Below are 19,517 nucleotides of genomic sequence, written 5' to 3' on the forward strand. Positions count from 1 at the left end.
AAAAATGCTGGAGAGGGTGTGGAGAAAAGGGAACCCTCTTACACTGTTGGTGGGGAGGTAAATTGGTACAGCCACTATGCAGAACAGTATGGAGCTTCCTCAAAAAACTAAAACTAGAACTACCATATGGTCCAGCAATCCCACTACTGGGCATATATCCAGACAATTCAAAAAGATACATGCACCCCTAGCAGCACTATTCACAATGGCCAAGACATGGAAACAACCTATGACATGGAAACAACAAGTGAACTTATCTAGGAAACAGAAATAGACTCACAGACATAGAGAACAGACTTGTGGTTGCCAAGGGTGTGGGGGAAGGACAGGGATGGATTGGGAGTTTGGGGTTAGAATATGCAAACTGTTATATATAGAATGGATAAAGAACAAGGTCCTGTTGTATAGCACAGGGAACTATAGTCAACATCCTGCAATAAATCATAATGGAAAAGAATAAAAAATAAAATAAAAATAAATGCCCGGCCATAGGCAGCTGCAGCCCTTGGATGGTCTACTCTTTAAGGTAACTCAAGGATTATCATTCTTCTCTACCCCAAATGGAATAATGAGGAGGCCTTAGGTTAGCAGAACAGAGACAGGTAGGTTTTCTAAGAATCATAAATGACAAGACATTTATTTCTGCCGGGAGCTATTTCAGCATAACTTTCTTCTTCTTATTGAGAGTAAGAGACAAAAAACAACATGTCAAAAGCACCGAGAGAGCCGTGCAGGCAGACACACACAACGCCCAGTCTGAGCTGCCACCTCTTACCCCTCACAGGACCAATAGAGTTGCTCAGAGCATAGCGCAAGATCCTCTCCTCCTGGTTGTACAGGACAAACACGCTGTCCACTGAGAGCTGCTGGGTGCTGGGCAGGGCCGGCCGGGAGTCGTCGTGGACGCACTCCTGGAAGGTGATGGTCTGGCGCCACTGGTAAGTGTGGACGTGAGAAGGGGCAGTGCCATCCCGCTCGGGTTCCATCACTGTGTACTCCCGGGTGGAGGATGATGTGATCACTGGATGCGGGAGGGAAGCAGGGAGACAAGGCAGGGACACAAAGGAGAGATCTTAAGGATACAAGAGGCTTAGTCAAGGGCTCTAAAACCATCAGCAGTATTCTCTGCCTATACTGCTACTAGATGAGAGATCGGACGGAACAGGATACGTAAAACTATTTATTTCAGCACTGGGACTCATTCTGCCACCTAGATTTCCCATACTATTACTGATGTTATTTGCATTAGAAATAGTTACTGCTTTTTCTCATCAAGTGCTTCTCTATAAGTTCCTAAGTCACCCAGAGCCAACCCAGAGTTTAAGGCTCTGATGGAAAGAGCACGGGCTTGGAGGGAGAGACACCTGAACTCACACCTTGCCCCTTCGCTCACAAGGTGTGTGATCATAGGCCAGTTACTAACTTCTTTACCCTCTGTTTCCTTTCCGACATGGGCTGGGGTGAGGATGAGATAACGTATGTAAAATTTCTGGGATCAAGCAGGCTAATACCCTTATTAAGACACACCACCGTTTACGGAGCATTTACCACGCGACTAGCAGAGTGCTAACTGCTTTTTATGGGTTATCTCACTTAGGATTCAATAAATAGAGGCTGCTATAAATAACCCTAGATTAAACGGTTCTCTGATATATAAAAATGAGACACTAATAGGTTTCAGTAGCCAATTTCTATAAATTACTAAAGAGCCGTGAGCAGATCTCAATAGAGAAGGGAAAGTCTTCCCCACTTAGAAGACAGCTCGCTTTTCACCCATACAATGAAAATCTCAACTTCCTATTTTAAAAAAAAGTATAGAAGACTCTTTATATCTGTGTGCTCTGTGGTAGTTCATAATCAAAGCCAGAGGATACATAAAAGATTAGTGTAAGCTGCCTCCTGTCCAGCTCCCACGTGCTGGGCTGCCAGAAACACCATCTGGTCGTAGCCTGACTTGCAGACCGGGGTGCTGCGGCTCCTTGCACCTCCTACTCACCCACTCGTTCTCCCCAGGAGAGCCGGAGTAAGCCACAGAGCCATGGGAATTGGTACAACCATTCTGGATGGCCATTTAATAAGGGCCTTTAAAGAGTCTCCATTGTTTGACTCGGCACTTCTATTTCTAGGAATTCGGTCAGAAAAGAATCAGAAATGTGGTCAAGATTTATGATGAAGGTGATTATTTCAACTCATTATGAGAAGGAAAAATTGGAAATAACCTAAGCTTTAGAAAAGAGAATGGTTTACATTGATAGCCATACAACAGAATGGTAGAGATTCATTAAAAAGTGTTTGCAAAGCCTAGAATGAAACTATCAAGTGTTCATAATTTGATGCTAACTGGAAAAGTGAAGATACAATAATGTGGTGTGACTGAAATTATGTAAATGGAAACTATATACTTGACTGTAGAGTATACAGTAGTATTGCATCAATGTTAAATTTCCTGATTTTGATGAGCGTACTGGGACCGTGTGAGAGGATGTTCTTGTCCTTAGGAAGAACACGTGAAATATTTAGGGAATGATGGATCATGGTGCCTACAACTTACTCTCCAAAAAAAACCCCATATATATATATGTATGTATGCGAGAGAGAATGATAAACAAATGTAGCAAAATGTTAACAACTGGTGAGGCTGGGTAAATGATATGTGGAAACTGCTATTTTCAACTTTTCTGTAAATTTGAAACTTAAAAAGTACATACAGATGTATATTATAATAAAATTATACTGTTTTGAAATTATATAATATGGTGAGATTTTATGTTGGGGTATTATTTGTGTTGGTATATATACATATGTTAGGATATTTTTTACATGGAAGGAAAAGGCTGAAAGGAAATACACTTAATCTAATAATAATTGTGTCCTGGTTTTACATCTGTAAGTTATGCTTATTTTCTTTTCTGCCCTCAATTCTCTCCAATGAGTGTGCACGATATCTATTAGAGAAAAGGTGATTTGTATAAGGTACCCCCTGCACTTCCCTCTCCGAAGGCCAGGAGATAGCATGAGCTCAGGGCTGGAGCCTGTGGGTGACGCTGGCCCAGGACACGGCGCTGGCCCGGGACGCGGCGCTGCGGCTCACCCTGGTGGGAGTAGTGGTAGAGCTCCGTGTAGGGCTCGATGTGCACCGAGGAGCCGAAGGTGATCTGCGGCACTCGGCCCTCCAGCTCCGTGTCGATGGTCAGGTGTCCGTGCTCGTCAATACCGCTGAACTGCTGCTTAATGAACAACTTGTCCGGGTGCCCCACAAAGGTCACCTCAGCCTGGCGGGTGAATTCGCCCCCTGCAAAGCAAGGTCAGTCTGTCACGTTGCTGTCAGGGAAGCCACCCTCATGCCCACCCTGGGCTCACCGTGGGGACAGGCTCACACCTCCTCTGCAGATACTTTAGTTTGGTTAGTAGAAATGGGGCTGTTGACACCAAGGACAGAGCTGGGACATCCATATGGCCCAACTGAGTCACGCGCAAGAAACAGAAGCTGCTTGCCAGCTGCAAACCAGCATCTGAGATGGGTGGGCTCATGGCTTGTGCTGGAAAAAGCAGGGGATAGGAGTTGGACTCCCAGCTGTGCTGGGTACTGGTTGGGTGAGCCTGAACAAGTTACTTAATCTCACGGGAGCCTCCATTTCCTGATGATGAAAGAGGGATACAATCTGTCTTGGGGAAATTAGATAAGTACGTTAAAACGTCCTCTGCCAAACATCATGCGCTCCAGGACGTCGGCTGTGGGAATGACTACTGTAACAGCTAAGCCCTGGTCAGGATGGGCCACTTGTTCAGGGCAAACTATCACCAGACCCAGAAACCATCCTAGGAGCACATACTAAGGTGCTGGCTCAGGATCTCCCCTTGGTCTGGGCAGGGAGGCAGCCCCCAACAAGCGGGAAAAAATACCCCCCCTCCTTCCAGCTTCCTCCCTTTGCCACCTTTGCAGACTCCTGATAGCAGAGCTGACAGCTATTTCATGATATGCGAAAAGTACATGAAATTTACATTTCAGTGCCCATGAAGAATTTCATTCCAACAGAGACATGATCATTCATTTGCATATTATCTTTGGTGCTTTCGCTCGATGACGACAAAGTTGAAGACAGTTAGTCCCCTACATACGGATGAGTTCTGTTCCGAGAGCGCATGCGTAAGTCCAATACGTTCGTAAGTCCAACAAAGTTAGCCTAGGTACCCAACTAACACAATCCGCTATCTAGGACTGTACTGTAATAGGTTTACAATACTTTTCACATAAATAATACATAAAAAAATTAAAAAATAAAGAAAAATAAAGAAAACATTTTTAATCTTACAGTACCGTACCTTTAAAAGTACAGTAGTACCAGCTACATCACCGCTGCTTTTACGCTTGCTTCCAGACATCCTGGGCTTGAAATGAAGATACTGTACTACCGTACTCTATACAGTACTGTACAGTGAAGTACACAAAAGCACAACCACTTGTAGAGGATGCACTCACGTGACAATGTACGCCAGACATGTGAACTAACTTACGTGATTGGACATGCAAACGTAGGTTCGCATCTTTGAAAGTTCGCAACTTGAAGGTTCGTATGTAGGGGACTTACTGTAGTTGCAACGGAGCCCGAATAGCCTAAAACATTTAGGCAAAGCTTAAAATATTTACTAAATGGCCCTTTGCAGAAAAAGTTGGACAACTCCTGCTTTATAGCCCCCAGGTCCCAGGCAGATTACCAGCTGATAACACAGGGGCAGTTAAGAAGGACCATTGTAGTAACAAAGATTTGCTGTTGTAGGGAATTTGTAAAGGCTCCCTCAGCCTCCCTGAAGTTGATGTAAGTTACAAAGGACCATCCATTTAAGTCAACCCATATTCAAGGCAACACCAATATGAAATGCTGTGCAGCCAAGGAGTAGGATCTGTGGATCTGGCCACAAAGCTCAACTACGTCTGCAAAGGGAAGAGCATGTGTTTGCAAGAGAGCCTGAACATCGTTATGATACTCAGGGTACACATGCCTGTGGGAGAGGGAGAAAAAACATTGGGCCATAAATAAGGTATCTTATACCCTTTTCAAATATATATCCTCTCCTTTCTTAAAAGGTCCACATTTCAGGAAGTTAGGTATTTATGTTCTGTAACTTTGGGAGGGGTGTCTGTGCAAAGCCTACAGACGCTGCTCTCAGCTGTGTTTTCATGGTAAAGCCGTGGCTGAAGCTACAGTGAGGCTAGGGGTGTTGGAGAAGGCAGGTCTAGGTAGTCAGAGGCGGCGGCTATGTACCTGTGCCCCAGGAACAGCAGGCTCCAGGTCCTGGGAGCGGCCAGAGATGAAGGATACAGACTCCTCCAGCCAAGCAGTTCCAGGAAAGGGCCTCCAGCACAGGGGGACCAGCCTCAGCACAGCATGGGAGAGGCCACCACTGCTCCAGGGAAGCATCTCCTCTGCTCCCACCCACCGACAATCTGCCCACATGTCCCCTAAAGACTGAACTTTCCCCGACGGGACATGGTCTCTAAGCAGCTCCAAGGAAACTCAGCTTTCCTAAGACTCGTGAGGATTATGCTTATCAGGCTGACTTTACCAGCTAGAAATGACAGGTTCCTTTTCTCCAAGCAGATACTGAGGAAATGTCAAATGTCAGTTTCAGATTAGTTGGGAATTTGGAGGCAGGCTGGATAAGTAGAAGAAGCCCCATACTTTGGGTTGTGAGGATATAGGAGCAAACATCACTTGCTCTGCCTAAATCTAAATCTCCACCCTGAAATCGCTCCCTGATCAAAATGCAATTCTAGACAGTCTTAGTTAATGTATATTAATTGAAAAACTTCTTGATAATTTTACCTCAACACCTTATTTCCAGAGCCACAAAATGCTTATCGGTAAGTTACTTGCAGACATGGAGTTCCCTTTCCATTCACCCCAGCCCGTTAATTTTAAGGTCTGATGTCAGTTACCTGTGATGCTAAACCCATTCTTGAATCCATCTTGCTCCACGGCAAACATCCATCCAATGATGCCTCCGATAGGGGCCAGAGGAAGCAGAGAGTACCCGATGGTCTCAGGAATGGTGCTGATGGCTGTGTAGGAGCGCCCATGGTTCATTACCACGTAGGAGTGTAGGTCGGTGTTCTCAAAGACAATGGGAACTTGGCTGTTCCCCACAAAGACCTTCCCTTTCACCTTGCCGTTAACTCTCTGGGGGGTACCTGAGTGAGAAACAAAGAAAGCAGGCAGCCCTTCAGAATAGAATAGTATGTCTGGTAGGATCTGTACCTATAAAAGCAAAGAGCCAAACAGTGCTGGGGTAAAGGGCTTTGGGGTAAGTGAAAGCAGCTCTTCTTCCCAAAAAGGCAGTTCCTATGGCTGTGTCTATGAGCCTTACAAATTCCAATTTTCTTCCTCTCTTCCACGCTGATGGATAATGGACAGCAGAAAAGTGAGACCCATTGTTTGATGGAGGAAGGTCTGAGGCAAATAAAACGATCTCATAACAGTATCATGGGTGGTCTACAACTAGGTGACATAAATGTCTCACTTTTGAGAGTATCAGGGACAGAATTAGTCATTTCACTGGAACAGTAGGGCTAAACTGGATGGGACATTTGGTTGCCTGATCTGTAACACATCTTAAAGAGCATCTCCGGCTCAAACATAGGACTGCCAGTCTGAGTCCTGGACCTTCACTCAAGCCAAGCCAGACAGTAGCGGCCACAGCGGATATCGAAGGCCACACAAATACGCCCTCTGACCCAGAACCAGCTTGTGGGCTGGGGTGTGTCTATTGTTGATTGCTCCATTTAGCCAACTGGGAAAGATGTGAAACTTACTATGGCATATTTAAAAGCTTTCTTCATAAATTGCTAAATAGTATATGTATAGGACACCATTTTTGAAAATCACATTAATGATAAAAGTTAGCATAAACTTAGGGGCAAATATCTGAAGAGATGTACACAAAACTGCTACCAGTGGCTAACTCAGGGCCATATTGGTGAACTTTCATTTTCTATACTATATATCTCTATAATGTTCAAATATTTATAACTTGCATATATTATTGTTTAATCGGGAAAAGATAAGCTCTCAAGAAATTAAGTTGTTCTTGTATTTGAATAAGAAAATTGAAGGTTACCACATGACCCAGCAATTCCAGCTCCTAGGTATAGACCAAGAGAACAGAAAACATATGTCCACACAAAAACTTGTACACGGATGTTCTTAGCAGCATTATTCACGACAGCCAAAAAGGGAAAGCACCCAAATGTTCATCAATTGATGAATGGATAAACAGAATGTGGTATATCCATGAAATGGATATTATTTCACTAGAAAAAAGGAATGAGGTACCCGATACATGCTAAAACATGGATGCACCTTGGAAACATCATGCTAAGTGAAAGAAGCCAAACACAAAGGTCCCATGTTGCAAGATTCCATTTATATGAAATATCCAGAACAGGAAAACCCGTGTTGACAGACAGTAGATTAGTTGTTGACAGAGACTGGGGATGAGGATAAATTGAGGGTGACTGCTAAGAGATCCAGGGTTTCCTTCTGGAGCGATGAAAATGCTCTAAAATTAGAGGCAGTAGTTGCACCACTTAGTTAATATACTAAAAAGAACCAAATGGTATACTTTAAGTGACTGTGTTACTTACATCTTTAAAAAAAAAAAACTGAAGCAAGAGGTAAGTAAGTCACCTTGGACTGTTCAGGTTTGATGGTAGAAATTCTATCACTTACTGATTGCACATATCGTGTTTCTCTTCCTAGATTATAAATATCTAGAGACAAGACTTTCGCACCCAACTCCCTGGCTCCGTCTTAGCAGAGGTTTCTGTGCACAGTAAGTTCTCAGTAAAGTTTGTAGAATAACGAGACAAACGAGCCCTCATCTGAGCATGGTCACCAGTGTTCTGAAGACTTTCTGCTGTGTTCAGTATGCCTTAGCTGCTAAACGGGGTCACTGAGGGACTTCCCTAGCGGTCCAGAAGTTAAGACTCCACGCTCCCACTGCAGCGGGCATGGGTTCCATCCCTGGCCAGGGAACTAAGAGTCTGCATGCCGTGTGGTGCGGCCCCCAAAAATAAAATAAAATAAAATAAAATATAAAATAAACAGGTTCACTGACAAGCCAAGGCAGACTCGACACAGAGTATTCCTGCAAACAAACTATGTCATTACACTGGGGGATGCTGTGACGTTAGAAGACTAGTATCAAAAAATGCCGCCCCCAAACAATTACAGAAATAAGCAGGAAACCCAGGGGGAAGGAAACCAAATCTTTTTCCACCAAACTTGGAGCTAGAAAACTATTTCAAAAGTAGCAAGACTCCAAAAGAATATTTAAACCACAAAACTATGACGGGGCGTGTACAGAAGGTGAAAAAACGTAGCCGAGCAATCTGTCACATCTGAGCTTCCTGCCAAATGCAACCTATCGGCATTTTCAGTCTGATATCTGGCACAGAAAGAGCTAATGAGATTTTTGCTCTTTGAGAAGAAAGGTTCACTGTAGATTGTGGAAGCTGCTCCCAGGGTGAGAGAAATATAAAAGCCAAGCCTAAAACAAAGCAGCAAAGGTACACCATCCCTGGGGCAGTGGGCTTTGGAAGCAAACGGACAACACATTTATAAACGTTAAAAACATCCCCCCAAATTGATACGCAACGTATCCAAAATTTTCTTTCGTTGCTGCAGATAGCATTTAACCATCTAACTGTGACCTAGGAGGGAACTTTTTTATTTTAGCAAATTAAAATAACTGATTTCACTTTAGCTATGGCAGGGGATCTGAAAAAACAGAAAAGCACTCCTCCAACTGAGTTTTATTCAGTTGTATTGTGTGAAGCAGTTGAGGCTCCTCATTAAACACACGAGGAAAATGACAGGTGACAAGTGAGGTGACTTGGCATCTGAAGGAACAAATGTTCAGTATGGTCGGTTTGGGTTTTGTTTTAATTCTGGTTTATGGCCTCAGGTTCCCATAGGTCTCCCTCTCGAAGTAAACTCTTATCCGGACCCTCTAGACTTTTGCAGAGAAGATTCTTCTGACCCTCTGAGAATGTCAAGACTGGTTGGTCCTTTTCCGGGGGCAGAGCTCAGAACTGATGCCAGCCCACTGACGCCAGCTGAGTCCCTTTTGGAGTGGGCCCACAATGGGTCTGGGCTCCAGAGTTAGCTGTGATGCACCTGTTATGCTCCTCTATCACCACGTTGGGATTCCAGGGGCATGAGGACAGGTCTTTACCCGCTACATACTTTGGTTTCCACCAGCCCACTGTGGCCTTGCTGGAGTTGAACCACCATAAGGATGGTCTGAGTGATGCCAAAAGAAAAGGTTTGAAAGAAGCGGAGGAAAATGGGGGGCACTGACAATTCGTGGTCCAGGCTGCATAATTTCAACACTTCAGCCTTTGTCTCACGCTATAGGGACAGTTGTGAAGATGGGCTCCCAATGGCCGTCATTTCAGAGATGGAGAAACAGCACAGGAAAGAAAGAGACCTCCCCTTATTAGAAAAAAAGGACACTCCCCAGGACCACACCCCCAGTAGAAAAATACTGGCAAGAACGGGGAATGAGAGATCAACTATCATTGCCCGACTGAAAATACCACCCCCGTTTAGAGATCTAGGTAAAGGAAAGATTTCAAAACAAGCCACCAAGGGGCTTCCCTGGTGGCGCAGTGGTTGAGAGTCCGCCTGCCGATACAGGGGACATGGGTTCGTGCCCCGGTCTGGGAAGATCCCACATGCTGCGGAGTGGCTGGGCCCGTGAGCCATGGCCGCTAAGCCTGCGCGTCCGGAGCCTGTGCTCCGCATAAGGGAGAGGCCACAACAGTGAGAAGCCCGAGTACCACAAAAAAAAAACAAAAAAACAAGCACCGAAACAAGAACTCCACTCCTCCCCCTTTCTCCCCCTTCAAAGGGAACAGACAGAAGCAAAGTACCTTCTGCAACACACTGCCGGCCGTTCCCCGTGTAGCCGGAAACACAGCTGCAACAGAAGCCGGTGGCAAAGTCCCTGCACTCTGCATGCACAGAGCACTGGTGTCTGTTGTTGGCACACGTCTGGCGGGAATCTGTGTTGTAGCTGAAAACTGCTTGGAGAGAACACAGCACACCTGTAAGCGCTTCACAGGGCTCTGGACCAGGAGGCTTTCTGACCCTACGCCCTCAGCTGTGCAAGACTTGACATTGCTCAGGCAATTCAGACCCAGGGCTCTCTACCTGTAGCCACTTAAATAGTATAGTGGTTCTATTATTCAAACCACCAAAGCAAATGGGTCTAAAGGGAGTTTGAGAAATCACAAGGGTGAATTCTTTAAAAATGCTATAATCCAATGTCCTCAGTATCACGGAATCAATATTAGGTGACTGCCACCCAATGTCAATCTTAATATGGCATCCATCTAATGTCGTCAGATCCGCTTCACATTTTGGGCAGGAGGGACCTTAAAATTTTAAAAAATTATCTTTTATTGTGGTAAAATATCTATAACATAAAGTGCCATTTTAACAAGCTTAAAGTATTTTTTAAAAACTTTGACCCTTGGGCTTCCCTGGTGGCGCAGTGGTTGAGAGTCCGCCTGCCGATGCAGGGGACGCAGGTTCGTGCCCCGGTCCGGGAAGATCCCACATGCCGCGGAGCGGCTGCTCCCGTGAGCCATGGCCGCTGAGCCTGCACGTTCGGAGCCTGTGCTCCGCAACGGGAGAGGCCACAGCAGTGAGAGGCCCGCGTACCGCAAAAAAAAAAAAAAAAATTGACCCTTTCTTCTCACCAGGGGATAAATCCTAAGCTCTTGAGTCAAAAGCTAGTTAGAAATAATTCCTCAGTCATACCTGGTCTAAAAGCCTCTGACCCAAGAAACAAGAAGAATTTCTCCCTATTTTAAATGTCTCCCTCCCAGGTTCATTTTATTGGATGATAAACTAGCTAATTAAACTCAAAAATCCAGGGCAAATTAATTTGGGATGAAGTTCAAAAACACAAAAGGGGATGAACTTTTATAGGGGATAATGACCCACTTTATAAATGACTGTTATGAGTGAAGAGAAAAGTAAAGTTTAACTCCAGGAAGATTCCATGAGTCCTACATACCCAGAAGGGAATTTCCTGTATTTATAAAGATGGCGTTTGGAGCTGAAAATACTTGGGCCCTGAGCTGAACGCATGTGATGCTACTGATTGCTTAAGCCCAGCTCCCAGTGGGTCTGTTATGGTCGACGTATCTGTGGGTGACTATTCAAATCACACCAGGAATGCACTGCTGGCTACAGAAGACTGACCTTTCTAATAAAAACAGTGAAATAAGTGGGATCGAGGGCAGAAAAACATCTCTTTTAAACACAGTTGGGGCTCAAATCTAGGCTTTTCTTTTTACTAGTACCAAGGAATATACAACCATAAGTTGCTGGGGCTAGCTATGCTCTCATTTAAGTGATGACTTCACAAATGAGAATTTCAGAGACATGTATGTGGGGTGAAAGCAGGATGAGACTCAAAACTCACCCTGAAGGTAAACATATGTGCCGGTAAACATATGCAATCCATCTTGGGGCGACCACTCTGAGGCCCAGCTATAAGAGCTGAGTGCGACGTGCTAGGTATCAGCATTACCCCAGGAAATCCAGGGTGCCATGTGTATAAAGGGAGCCCTGAGACATGAAACACGTACTCATCATGTCACTAAGGGCAGCTTCTCCGTTTCTGTGCCTCAGAGGTAAGTAAGCACACTACCCCCGGCCACCAGATACTGTCCATGCTTTGGGATACTCGATAAGAACATCCGACTATTGCTACGAGACAAATCACAAGTAAGGAGAAATAAAAATGGGTGAATAATGTGGAACTGAGTAGATGTTTTGAGGGCCTTCATAGCTGAAGCAGTTGTGCGTCACAGTAAACATCACTTAAAGGCTTGGACCGTCCCCCTGATAGGAATCTTAATGGATTATAGGTCAACCTGAAGGGCAAAAAAATAATGAACACAGTCTAGTTCAAATGTTTTTTATAAGACAAATCAAAGCATGCTGGGGTTCCAGTGGTTTTCCCTGAAAATGTAGCAAAAATCTGATATAATACGGTTGATTACAAGATATTGTACTTTAAAACCATCCTCAAAAAGGGGATCTACTTATTTTGTAGTTTTAAACGTTCACAAACTAACTCTGATACTGAGAGGGCCCGGGAGGAAAAATCATCAACCATCCTCCTTCCAAAACCAAGAGGAAATAAATTTCAAAGATAAACCGTGTCAATAGCCAAAAGAGCTTCTAAAATGTTTTTTCAGGTGGGTGAATATACTACTGATCTCAGAAGTCACAAATAAGGAAGGAAATCTGACTATCAAAATAATTCTAAAGCACTTTTCTCTTTAAAACAGAAAAAAAAAAAAAGAAAGAATAATAGAAGACTTGGAAGAGGACATGTTCTACAGTCTCCATAACCCCAGCCCTAATGGCCAGATCCCTTGGAGTCTCTGAAGCCTTCGGGGCCATCGACCGATGCTCTGCAGCTGCGAGTTCCACCCCTCCTTCCCCAGGCGCTCATCCTTACAAACCACCAAATAATGCGCACAGCTGACACCCCGCCAGCAACGCTCCCCTGTCTGGAAACCCAAGTATCCAAGAAGGTACCACCTGCAACATAAATGGCCTTACCAACTCCTGTTTCCTCAACTTCATCCACATCTATGACCTGTGGTTGCTGCTGGGGAAACCTCTCTGCTGGCAGCTGGAAAGATCTGGTCCTCTCCGTGGGAGGTCCAGGGGGTCTCTCAGTAGCCAGGCGGCGGGGGGGCAGGTCACTGGGCACGTTGTATGTGCCAGTGTCTCCCCTTCTCCGGGCCTCATAGGGGAAGGATGTGGTGCCCGTGTCCTCCAGGCTCAGAGGTGTCCCCGAGTCATAATCCTCATCACCATACTCTGCTCCATCGTCCAATCCCAGGTTCACGTCCGAGGGCACCACGCCACTGGCCGTGGCCGGACTCCCAATCTCAAACACCCAGATGCCCTGCTGCCCAGAGTTGCTGCTCCTAGGGGGAAGGACAGGCTTCTTGGAAACAGGCCAGCAACCCACAAACAGCCCCCAGCAACCAAGCAGAAGGAGCCCTGGGGATCCGTGTCAATCTGAAACCCAATGCCTGCTTCTGCCCACAGCCTCGGTAGACGATGAGAGAGCAGATGCAGTCCTGTCTGGTCATCACTGAGCTGAGACCATCCAGGGGGATACGGTGAGGCTGTATCCAATGGGCACAACCCTAGCAAAGGCTTAGTCTTGGCCACTCGAGAGGCACGCTTCAGGGACATTTTCAGGCCTTAAAATGCAATTTATAGGAATCACTGGTCATGTGCTTTACTATATAAGCAACCTGTTGACCGGAGTCATCCATTTTCTCAGTTATTCTCTTTCCAGGGCATGGTGTGATATGATAAGAACTATGTATTTGGTCCTCGTCTCTGGTTCCGGCATACAATCCCTAAAATCCCTGTTATCTCTGGAGTGATAAGAGTGTCTTTTTGTATGCTAATGAGATGGCTGGTGGCTGGGGACCCTGGGTAGCTTCAGGATGGGGGCTGGTCACTAGGAAGAATAAGGCTTGGGGCTTCCCTGGTGGTGCAGTGGTTGAGAGTCCGCCTGCCGATGCAGGGGACACGGGTTCGTGCCCCGGTCTGGGAAGATCCCACATGCCGCGGAGCGGCTGCGCCCGTAAGCCATGGCCTCTGAGCCTGCGCGTCTGGAGCCTGTGCTCCGCAACGGGAGAGGCCACAACAGTGAGAGGCCCACATACCGCAAAAAAAAAAAAGAATAAGGCTTTGATTACAGGGCTGGAATTTTCTTCCCCACGCCCTGACTTCCAGGGAGGGGGGTGAGGAGTGGGGTTGGAGAATAGGTTAGTCACCAATGGCCAATGGTTTACTCAATCATGCCTATGTAACAAAAATTCCTAAGTGATGAGATTGACAGAACTTTGGGGCTGGTGAACACATCAAGGGGCTAGGAGGGTGGTGAGCCCAGAGGAGACACGGAAGCCCCTCACCCACTCTTCCTCCCATACCTATGCATCTCTTCTATTTGTCTGTTCCTGAGTGCATCCTTTATAACACACTGGTCATAGTAAGGAAAGTGCTTTCCTGAGTTCTGTGAGCCATTCTAGCAAATTATCGAACTTGAGCAGGGGTTCATGGAGATCCCCGATTTATAGCTGGTTGATCAGAAGTGCAGGTGGCAACCCAGGACTTGCAGGGATGTCTGAAGTGGGGGCAGTTTTGTGGGACTGAGCCCTTAATCTGTGAGGTATGTGCTGACTCCAAGCAGTTAGTGTCAGAACTGAATCGAATTACAGGACACCTAGCTGGTGTCTAAAGAGTTGGAGAATTGGTTGGGGGAAAAACCCCACAAATTTGGTGTCAGAAGAGTTATGAGTGAAAATAGTACAGAGTTGGTTTATTAGAAATCCCAACACTGTTAGCTGTGGAACCTTGGACAGGTCTCAATTTACCTTTTTATGTTAAAAGTGTGTAGTGAAATACAAATGATATTGAGAATCTAAAGGCATTTTATAGTTATAAAATACAATAGAATAACCCTAATCTCTACTTCTTGCACCACCATTTTTACTGTTCTTCTGTGTGTGATTGGAAGTGTTCCTGTAAGAAATTATGTAAAATGACCAGCTCGTACAATGGAAAGAAGGGACATACACTACTTGGTAGAGAATACTGAGCAAAAGATTGGGGTTAGACAGGGAATGAGGAATCAAGAAAGTCCTGCAGAAATTGTACGTCTAATCAATCTGTCTGCTTGGGACTCAAATAAAGGCAGTGCTATGCAGGAGCTTGCTTGAACCAGCTGGTAAAAAATTAAAGTATATAAACTTACAATTAAATGATCTATATTAAAATGAGAGGCAATCAAAAAGATACATATACCCCAGTGTTCATTGCAGCACTATTTACAATAGCCAGGACATGGAAGCAACCTAAATGTCCATCGACAGATGAATGGATAAAGAAGACGTGCTACATATATACAATGGAATATTACTCAGTCATAAAAAAGAACGAAATAATGCCATTTGCAGTGACATGGACGGACCTAGAGATTGTCATACTGAGTGAAGTAAGTAAGTCAGAGAAAGACAAGTATCATGTGATATCGCTTATATGTGGAATCTAAAAAAAAAATAGTAATAAATAAACCTATTTGCAAAACAGAAATAGAGTCACAGAGGTAGAAAACAAACTTATGGTTACCAAGGGGGAAGGGCAGGGATAAATTGGGAGATTGGGACTGACATATACACACTACTATATATAAAAGAGATAACTAATAAGAACCTACAATATAGCACAGGGAACTCTACTCAATACTCTGTAATGACCTATATGGGAACAGAATCTAAAAAAGAGTGGATATATATATGTATAATTGATTCACTCTGCTGTACAGCAGAAACTAACACAACATTGTAAATCAACTACAATAAAAATTAAAAGAAATAAAAGCAGAGGGAATAAATACTTGAAACTCATATTAGCTATGTTCTTCAAGTTATGTGAATCTACTGCACCTCTATGGTGAGAATACTATATAATGGTTCACGTTTTCTCAACCCCAGGTTGAGCGACATGATGTGAGCAGCTGTAAACGGGCCATGGTAGGAGTATTTACACCACGGAAATAGGCAAATGCTATAAATGAAGGCTTCCCCAACCCACCTAAAGCCAGTTGCTAAGCATTTACCAGCACACCATTAAAGTGTAGAGGAGTTTTAGACTCAACTGGCAATATGAAATTGGGAGGGGTTTTCTCAGCCTTGGGGTCATAGCAGGACATAGTTTTGAATAACTTGTATTTCTAACTTTATACGTATAGAAGAGATGGTAAAACTGTCTCAAATGAGAATGATATCTAAAAACTTGGATACCTGTTCATTCTAAGAGTATATTCCCTTGAGTTCATCAGAAAAACAAAGTACTCCATAATATTAAAATTATATACAAAATTTAAATCCATGCGAACATTTTCAGGTAATGTTCTATATTGCCCATTACATTATTCTTAATAAAACAGTCTTATAGACTGTTTTAAATAGTCTTATAGACTAATGATAGTCTTATTAAGGGGAGAATCTACTGAAGAACAAAAAAAAAGCATACTTGGCCAAGTTTCCAATTGATTCTCTGTCATTAGCAAATACATTATAAGCTCCGTCACTCTTCCATATGAATCCTACTAAACCTTGGCTGAAAGCAACCACTGCGGGAACTTGGTTCTCATCCTTCTTTGAGAATGTCGTATAGAACTGCAGACCATCTTCAGGATAAAGGAAAATGGCGTAGGTGCTGGAATCAGAGGAGGCCAGAACAGCCTGGAATGTGTTTCTCTGTGAAGATGAGTTAAAATTCAGTTACTCAGGAAAATATCTACAGATCTTAAAATGTGCTCTTCACCAGATCGTATCTAAAAAATACAGAGATGGCAGTATTTACACCTTATTCTAAAGAAATACTTTTGTAGGACCAAGTATTCCAGGATAATTCCACTTAAATATCTCTAAAGCTATGTCAACATGAAATTTTCTAATTAATCAATGAATACTTTCTGCATAACCATGACCCTAAGGTTAATGAAAAACTATAGATGGCACCTCCAGGTAGTGGCCTAAATCTCATGCAACTTAGCAAATTCTTACCCACAGAATTTGTTTCCACAGCCATTAAACATATTCAACCACATTCATTATTTAGCTGATTGAGCCCAAGCACCGTGCAGTAAGAAAGAAAATGAGCTTTGAGAGAAAACAAATCTGGATCCAAATCCTGCTCTACTCCTCACTGACTGTGTGACCTTGGGCATGTTACCTAACCTCTCTGAACCTTGATCTGTGAATCTGTAAGATGGAGATAAAGCCACCTACGGCACAGAAATGTTAGGAGGACTACATGAGCTAGCATAGGAAGGGCCAGGCACAGAGAACATATTCCTAATGTTAGTACCTCTCCTACACACCAGGCATTGTCCTGAGCACTGTGAAGACGAATAAAAGTACGCGATCGCCGCACTTGAGAATTTATAGTCTAGGTGGGAAAACTGACATGTGAACAAAAACATTGCCAAATTGGAGGATAGATTCTGTAATGGAATTGTGTGCAGGCGAAGTGCCCGATGCTGGGAGGAGTGGGGGCAGAGGAGGCGGAAAGAACAAGCAGGAGCTAGACACGTGCAGTGAGGGTCAGGGAGAGGCCATCGCAAGCAGAGAGCACAGCTAGTGCAAGAGACTGTGGGTAAAACAAACAAGCAAAAAGCCTCAGCAGGGAATTGCAAATAATCTGATACAGCTGCTGCAAGAGGGTGCAGAGAAGTAAGAGTGAGGGGAGATTTGGCCTGTGAAGCAGGCAAGAGCTCTGTACAAGGGGCTGGGCAGGTATCACTCAAGTGAAAAGGATGCACACTCGAGAAATTGAAGGTTTTAAACAGTTTTCAAGTACAGCACTCAGGCAGATACAAGTGGCAAAGCAAAACGTGTCAGACAGACTTCTCCAAAGTGTGCTCTATGGGATGCAATGTGTCTTATTTGGGAGGGAAAAGGGTATGGCCAAAAGGTTTGGGGATGACTAAATTAAACAAAATTAAGCAGGTTTCTGTACTATAGGACTTTCCAGAGTGAGTCACCATGAGGGAGATATAGCGTTAGCGCTTCCCAAACTTATTTGGTCTGAGGAGTCCTCTTCCTCAAGGAATGTCTGTGGGACCAGTGTTCTGTGGTACACACTTTGGGAACCACCAGCTGGGAATATCCCCCATCTAAAGGGAGTGATTTTGGGCCTTTCAAGTTGCTCTCTACCCTGTAATGCTATAAAAATTAAACAATGGCGGAGCAAATTTATTTTTCCAAAGAGAAATCAAAGCATGTCCTAAAGAGTCACCTCAGACCTAGAGATGGCTTCTTCAAATATTCCCCCTTCCTTCAAGGGCAAGTCCAAGCTCTACACACCCTAACACCTTTCCCAACCACTGCATCCACAGAGACTCCCATCCCTGGTTATGATGAAACTTGTTTCCTGAACCACCCACATGGTACAAATGGGTTTTGTTCCCCCAACTAGAGTCTTGGTCTGGTCTTTATTTCTTCACATCTCTTGAGACTGCTTTATTAGTTTAACCTATCACTTCATATTAATAAATTCTCTATTTATCCAGAAGCCACCTCCCACTATCCACCACCCAACGTAAGAGCAGCTAGGGCTGTAATTTATCAGCCCTGTTCTTGCCATGTGGCAATCTTCTCAGGAATTGGCTTTCTTTACATCTAATCGTCATTACAGCATATATTTAAGTAGCCCTGCAGATAAGGTTTTGGAAGTTTCAGACCTGCAATAAACAGCTTACTAGATTTTGCTTTGGATGTCTGTCCAATCTTTATCAATCGCATGGGCGTGGTGTACATCAGAGTAGCACAAACCAGAAGACCAAAGTGTACAAAGCCAACATATTAGGCTATTTGCCCTTGTGCCTGGGTGGGTGCTTACCTTGCCTTCCTGGGCAGGGTCCTTGCTGGGCCCTTGGTAGGGAGCCACGGATTCCCAAGTGACAACCACCACGCTACTGGGCTTGAAAGAGACTTCCGGGAACCCTCTCTGGACACACTCGGCTGCCAACTGAGTGACAGAGGGAGATAAGTCTTCCCGATAGTAAACCTTCCCAAGGCCATCTGTCGTGTCCAAGTCCGCCAGGAAAGGGGCGACTGCTCCGAAGGTCGGTGGGAATAGCCCAGGATGGGATTCTTCGGCTGGGGGCTCACTCATGGCAATAATGCCATTTGTGGTAATCTGTACAAAACCAAACATCATTAAAAGGAGTGCAGAAACTTACAATCAAAAATTGGGAGCAACCCAAATACCCATCAGCAAGAGAACAGGTAAATAAATTCTGGCCATTTCATACAATAGAATACTATACAGTAATTTTTTTAAATACACAAAACAACACGAGTGAATCTCACAAATATTAAGCCAAGCAAAAGAATCCAGACACAGTATATGATTTCACTTATGTGAGATTCAAGAGGAAAACAGTGTAGTTCCGTTAACTGCAATTAATCTCAAATGTACACAATAGTTGCACTTGTAGAGTACGTAAAGATAAAATTATCTCAGCTCTTTTTTCCTTGAAAAAAGAAAGAAAGGAAAGTAAAAAAAAAAAGATGTGCAGAAACGACATCTTCTTCAGGGAGACTGAGCTCCCGTTCACAGAATGCTGTCATAGTGTATCAAACATGACAGTTTGTCAAATACAAAAAAATTGGAGAAAGACATGATCCAGGACTGTAAAACTCAGCATTCTTTTCCTAGGGAGGACGGCCTGGTAGAAGGAACAGGGGCAAGAATCACAGGACCTGACTCTGGCATAGTCAGCAGACCTTGGGCAAGGGTCTTAAACTTCGCATCTCAGGCTTCCCATGTGTGTGGTTTGTGGCACACGAAGGACCATTCAAACATAAGTCATCATCAAAGACTGTGTTCATT

At 44.2% G+C, this 19,517-nt stretch overlaps 1 protein-coding gene across 2 annotated transcripts in view; it reads right to left on the bottom strand.

Moving 5' to 3' along the window:
• The window catches only part of NID1 (nidogen 1), a 93,003-nt gene that overhangs the window by 52,252 nt on the left and 21,234 nt on the right, over positions 1-19,517 (bottom strand). The window contains exons 2-8 of one of the 2 annotated variants that reach the window (XM_029244926.1): positions 18,522-18,821; positions 16,149-16,375; positions 12,648-13,021; positions 9,935-10,084; positions 5,939-6,190; positions 3,092-3,292; positions 776-1,021 (exon numbers count right to left, since the gene is read on the bottom strand). In XM_029244926.1, coding sequence (XP_029100759.1) covers positions 776-1,021; positions 3,092-3,292; positions 5,939-6,190; positions 9,935-10,084; positions 12,648-13,021; positions 16,149-16,375; positions 18,522-18,821 — 1,750 coding nt within the window. Of the gene's footprint in view, positions 1-775; positions 1,022-3,091; positions 3,293-5,938; positions 6,191-9,934; positions 10,088-12,647; positions 13,022-16,148; positions 16,376-18,521; positions 18,822-19,517 lie in introns of both variants that reach the window. The other variant, XM_029244925.1, reaches the window with a different exon arrangement.

This window comes from Monodon monoceros, unplaced genomic scaffold (assembly GCF_005190385.1).
Source record: "Monodon monoceros isolate NGI ecotype Baffin Bay Population unplaced genomic scaffold, NGI_Narwhal_1 Super_Scaffold_4, whole genome shotgun sequence".
Taxonomy (NCBI): domain Eukaryota; kingdom Metazoa; phylum Chordata; class Mammalia; order Artiodactyla; family Monodontidae; genus Monodon; species Monodon monoceros.